This window comes from Rattus norvegicus, chromosome 7 (genome assembly GCF_036323735.1).
Source record: "Rattus norvegicus strain BN/NHsdMcwi chromosome 7, GRCr8, whole genome shotgun sequence".
Taxonomy (NCBI): Eukaryota; Metazoa; Chordata; class Mammalia; order Rodentia; family Muridae; genus Rattus; species Rattus norvegicus.
Window position 1 is genome coordinate 116,523,180 of NC_086025.1, and position 6,000 is coordinate 116,529,179.

The 6,000-nt window shown below is 49.7% G+C and overlaps 1 protein-coding gene across 11 annotated transcripts in view; it reads right to left on the bottom strand.

Moving 5' to 3' along the window:
- The window catches only part of Ttll1 (TTL family tubulin polyglutamylase complex subunit L1), a 29,298-nt gene extending 23,644 nt beyond the window's left edge, over window positions 1-5,654 (bottom strand). For 2 of the 11 annotated variants that reach the window (XR_010053011.1, XM_063263933.1), the window contains exons 1-5: window positions 5,454-5,647; window positions 1,991-3,194; window positions 1,217-1,264; window positions 570-621; window positions 150-266 (exon numbers count right to left, since the gene is read on the bottom strand). Coding sequence is in view for 9 of the 11 variants with exons in the window: in XM_063263933.1 (XP_063120003.1) it covers window positions 150-266; window positions 570-621; window positions 1,217-1,264; window positions 1,991-2,126 (353 nt within the window). In the remaining 2 variants the exon portion in view is untranslated. Of the gene's footprint in view, window positions 1-149; window positions 267-569; window positions 622-1,216; window positions 1,265-1,990; window positions 3,195-5,453 lie in introns of those variants that run through there. The other 9 variants (XM_063263932.1, XR_010053012.1, XM_063263934.1 and 6 more) reach the window with 9 other exon arrangements.
- Window positions 5,655-6,000: the final 346 nt, after the last annotated feature.

Here is a 6,000-nt window from a genome sequence, read left to right on the forward strand (position 1 = left end):
TCTGGAAGAGCAGCCAGTGCTCTTAACCCGCTGAGCCATCTCTCCAGCCCTGAGCTCGGTTTATTTACGTAGAGACACAAATGGTGGAGATGGCTCAGCAGTCTCAAACAGACGACATATTTAGAAGACACAAAGCTTTGTACTCTTACCAGTAAAAATTCCAATCTTCATTTTCTGTCACTTGGACCCACCCTCTCTTCTCAAAGTTGTTGATTAGGACCGACTTCTCAATGTCAGTGACCCACTTCACCCTTCCCGCCATGATCCTGGAAGAGACCCACATCTTTGCACTCAGAAACTTCACCACTGACCAATGCCCCCGACCCACCAAGGGGTGTTGGTTCCCTAGTCACCATGCAAAGGTTAGCTTACACCTACCCTCTGCCCCACAATTGCTGGTGATGTCCACAGACATCAGGTCACCATGTATGGGGAAAGGAGACACTTAAGACATCTAGTATGGGGGATCAAGGACACTGTCAACACTCCACATGCAGACAGGCCTCCAGCACTCCATAAATGCCCAGCCCCTATGCCAACAATGATAAATGGGTTAATTAAATAGTCACCCACTGGCATCCAATGGCATCTGTCTCAGGAACCACGGGAGAGTCGTGAGGGCTAAAAGAGCAGAAAGGGCTCTGTTCAGAGCAGCTGGGGAAGGCTGTTCTGAGAGGAGACCCCTGAACTGACCTCTGATGAAGCTACAACCATTTGCACATCCTGGCCTGGGCATCTTCACCCCTGCCCAGCACTGCCCGTCTGGTCTGTTTGCCTCCCCTTTACCTCTCTCATTCTTTTTGTTTGTTTGTTTGGCTTGGTTTTTTTTTTTTTAGGACAGGGTCTCCCTGTGTAGCCTTGGCTGTCCTAGAACTCAATCTATAGACCAGGCTGGTCTTGAACTCACAAAGATCCACTTGCCTCTGCCTCCCAAGTGCTGGGATTAGAGGCGTGCGCCACCACTGCCCGGCTACCTAATCGTGCTTTTAAAAAACCGTTGTTAGATTTTATTTATTTTTACTTTGTACATGTGGCCATGGCCACTCACAGAATGCCAGGTGCCTGCAGATGTGACATACACACCTGTCCTCATCCTGCTGAGAAGGGACGGAGCCTGAGCCTTGGGAGGCCAGAGTTTCAGGCTGACCACCCATTCCTCCTCCTCACATACACACATCCTCTGTCCCCTGGCCATCATGGGAGTGTTAGCACTTACCATAGGACCTTCTGCAGCTCCTGGAGCGTCCAGAGTCTCTCAGCGTCACTGACAAAAACACGAGCAACACAGAATAACAAGTGAAACAAGTGACACAGTTTTGGAGCAAACCTCGACCAGCTCAGTAGATTTCCAGCAATGGCATCTTGGTTAGCAAATGCTCACAGAGCAGACTCTTAAATCATAAGGTTTTTGGAGTAGCCTGTCATGGTAGGTCACACATCCTCCTAACACATAGAGGGCAGAGGCAGGAAGAACCTATGCAAGTTTTAAGTTAGCCTGGTCTCCGTCAGGTCCAGGGCAGCCACGGCTGTAGAGTGATGTTCCTGTCTCAAAAGGAAATACAGACGGACACCTTCAATCCCAGTATTCAAGAAGCAGAGGCAGAGGGGTCCCAGTGAGTTTGAGGCTAGCCTGGTCTACACAGTGAATTCCAGGACAGCCAGGCATACACAGTGAGACCCTATCTCAGACCAAAACAAAACAAAACAAAACCAAAAAAGAAAGAGCCTCTGTGGCCACTGCACACATATGCCCATACACTCCCAGAGGCACACACACACAAATAATAAAAATGAGTTCTTAAAACATTTGCACATCATAAAAACTTAATCAAGACAAAGCCATCTGAGGTGACCAACCCTAGCCAGCCAGTCTACAGATCATTTACAGAAGACAACATGCCACCCGCCTGCCCCAGGTGACTGGGTACAGCCTTCACAAGAGGGAGAACAAGATTTCCCATGGCCATCCACAGCCTAGCTTTAAACCTACCCATTCGGCAATGGCAGTCACTTGGCACAGCAGAGAGCTGACTGCGATGGTCCAGTCCCAGAGACCGTGACAGACACATAGGGCAAGCTGCTTTAACAACACAGGGACGGTGAAATGGCTCAAAGGTTAAGAGCATTGACTGCTCTTCCAGAGGTCCTGAGTTCAATTCCCAGCAACCACATGGTGGCTCACAACCATCTACAAAGGGAGGTCTCTGATGTCTTCTTCTGGTGTGCAACTATACATGTAGACAGAACATTCATATATGTAAAAAATACATAAATAAGTAAGGTTACAAACAAACAAAAAACAAACCAATACTGTGACAAGCTTGGGTGTGATCCTGAAGGGGACAAATCAGGTATCGGCTGTGTCCCAGAACCTCTCCCCGCTCCCCCAAGTCCATACAGGGTCCTCCACAGTCCCATAGTTCTGCTGGACAAAAACACAGGCCTGATGGCTGTCGCAGGGCGGCCCAGCCGGTTTTTGGACATTCACCTCAGGTGAAGTTATCAGCTCCCGGGCCATGCAAGGCCAGCCTGGCCCTACCTGTGCCACCACCTCCAACCTGCACTACTCCCTCGGAGCCCTGTCTTCTCTCAGCCCTTACTCCTCCCTCTCCAGCTCCTACCTTCTTCCATCCCCCATCCACCAAACTGAATGTCTGGAGCCTGTGCTCTTCACACAGATCTGGCCCCTTCTCAAATGTCCACTCCCAAGAGTAGCTTTTCCTGACAGCCCATCTTCAGTTCGACAGTGCCACAGACACTTTAGAGCAGTCCCCCACTTTCCATAGAGGATGTACTCCAAGACCCTGCTTGGCGGCTGAAATTCTACATAAACTCTGTTTCTTCCCATCCATGCACCAGTGACAAACTTGTACATCTCTATCTCTACTTGGAGAGCTCTTTCCAAGTAGCCAGGATGGCCAATCCTACACTTTGGGGCCCACTACTATGGGTAAAGGCAGTGTGATAGCACAAGGCGAAGAAGAATTACTGTTTCAGGCAGGACAAGGCACTACAAGGTTAATACTTCAGAAAAGTAATCACAATGCTGGACCACTTACAACTTAGTAACCATTTATTTCTTGGGACTGGAGAGATGGCTCAGTGGTTCAGAACACAGGAAGCTCTTGTACCCATACTGCAGTTCGAAACTGTAACTCTGTAGCAGAGAAATCTGACACATGCTCAGCCAGCGCCTGGTACACAAGTCACACATAAGCAGAAACATCCATTATTTTTAAAAGAACTATGTATTTCTAGAATCTTCTGAACTGAAATCGTGGAAGGCCAATCCATGGATATGGGGAGTTACTGTATTTTCTCTACGGTATACATGTTGTTTGCTGGCTAGACTGGCTCTTACTCATGGTGTGGCTGGCCCATGGGTCATGTACATGGCATCATAGCATCCCAAGGAACTAGTCAGAAAAACTGCCTTTTGAGCCTGGAGTGTGGCTGATTGGTAGAGCACTTGCCTGGCTTACAGGGGCCCTGGGATTCCTCCCCAGCCCAAGGGAAGAAAGGGAAAGGGAAATGAAGCCACGGAAGGAAAGGAAGACAGAGGAGGAAGTAAGATTGGCTCTTGCGTTCCCCTCACCAGTGATGTCCTGATTCAGATTCTTTGGAGGAACATCCAGGGAGCTGTTAGATGATTCTCACCCATGCTCAAATTTGAAATCTGCTTGTCTACTTCATGTTATGTCTCTACACAGACACAGCAGCACAGGACTACCAGCATGCCACACTTCCTGCTGAAGCCCCAGCCCCCAGACAGTGTCTAGCAACAGTAGGTACTTAGTAACTACCTGATGTATTGTGCCAGGCCTGGTGGTGCCATGCCTTTAACCCCAGCACTGGGGAGGCAGAGGCAGGTAGATCTCCATGAGTTCCAGGACAGCATGGTCTACCTAGTGAGCTCCAGGACTATTCAGGGAGACCCTATCTCAAAAAATAACAACAACAACAACAATAGTTTGGCAAGATGGCCAAGCAGGTAAATAAAAGTAGTTGTCTCGTAAGCTCAGAGACCTGATTTTGATTCCTGGAAGGCACATAAAGGTGAGACCCAACTCCACAATGTTCCCCTCTGACATCCATATGTAGTACAAGTGTGCCCACATACACATAATGATGAAATATAAATGACAAGTAATAAAAAAGAAGTGGAGTCAGGCATGGTGGCACAGCCTTGCAATCCCAGTGCTTGGGAAACAGAGGCAGCAGGATCAGAAATTTAAGGTCATCCTCGCCTACATAGGGAGTTCCAGGCCAGCCTGGGCTACATGAAGCCCTGTCTCTGTAAAACCACAAAATAAATTCACTCTGTATAGGAGCAGATAAGTGCTACTCAGGCCAATCAGTGGGTGAGAGGAAGTCCAGCCCTCCAAGGTTGAGAAACCAGCAACAATCGCCCTAAAGACTTGGCTTTCTAGGAACATGCAGTATGCAACTCGGGGAAGATGGGCAGCTCAGGCCTGCTGGAGTACGCCAAAGAGCTTCAGCACCTGCTGTGGTGATTACAGCCCCAGACAGGGGTCAAGACAGCCTTCCTAGGACCACAAACAGATGAGAACTTACCGGAGTCTCATCGCCTTTCTGTGTCCAGCCTCAGAAGGCAAGGACCCTGCTTCTCTCACTTCGACATTTTTACAAATCAGAGACAGTGAAGTCTCAACAACACCAGGATTCCCAGTATCTATATTCTTTTCCAACAAGCTTTCAATGAATGGGAGAAAAAGCTATCTCTAAGAAAAGAAGAACTACACGGCTGGAGAGATGGCTCAGCTATAAGAGCCGGTACTGCTTTGGTTTGGTTCCCAGCACTCTGCTCACTACCTTCTGTATGTAACCCCAGCTCCAGGGGCTCCCATACGCCCTCTTCTGGCTTCCACCAGCACTTGCACTCACGTGCACACACCCGCACTGAGACACAAACATACACATAATAAAAATTAAATAGTGAAGAATATTTAAATAAAGAAAATACTATATAATATTGCACACCCATGACCTGCATCCCTCTCCACACCGGCGTAGGTTGCCAGTGTCATGACCTAAAGTGGTTATCTACCAGCGTCTCCGATTCGTTGAGAGCAGAGCGGGGCTTCTCTTTGTGTGCTGTCAACATGCTGTCACTGTATTATGCTCATTAAATGTTTCCCAAACAAAGCCTGCCTTACCAATTCCGACTTGGTTTGCAGGGGTATACTCTCTGCGTCCAGTTGAGAATGTAGTCCCTGCAAACACCCCTCTCGGTTCCCCAGCCCTGCTCCACAGACGACCACAACTGCCACCCCATCCCCCCAACAAAGAGGACAGCATCTCGGGTCGGTGCAGTCTTGCAGAGGAGCAAGAGAAGCGGCCTTGAGCTCCTCGCACAGGTGCGGCTCCCCCCAACCCCCGAAAAAGAGATGCCACCTCAAACAATACAGACTGCGGATGCACTGAAAGCCTACCTAGACTAGCCCGTGAGAAAGACAACGATGCAATTACAGCAATCGGAAGGCACAACGCAAGTCCCAGGAGATCAGTGAAGGAAAGGACGCTGAGTAGCGAAGACACTGACTGGATAAGTAGCAGGAGCTAAACCGCCCGGATCCTCCACCGGCGCGCCCGCCCGCGCGTGCGCAATCTCCACGCGCGGCCACGCCCACGGCGCACAGTACCCTGCCCGGCCTGTCTACTGCAATCAGTCGGCCCAGCGCACTCCACTTCCGGAGAGGTGTCCTAGCAACCGAGAACGCGACTACCGGCGGCGCTACTGCTTCCTGTTTTGTTTTCTGTCCACGGTGGTGACACCTTCTTCCCTGCCTCAGTTTTTTTCTGTGAGTTATCCACCGCTTAGAGGCTAGAAAGCGATGGGTATCCTATCCGCGCACCCTTCAGGGCACATAAATGAGAGTTGTAAGGGCCAGGGCCAGCGGGTAAAGACGCTTGAGGCCAAGCCTTATTACCTCAGTTTGACCCCTGGGACCTACCTACATGCTGGATGGAGAGAACAGA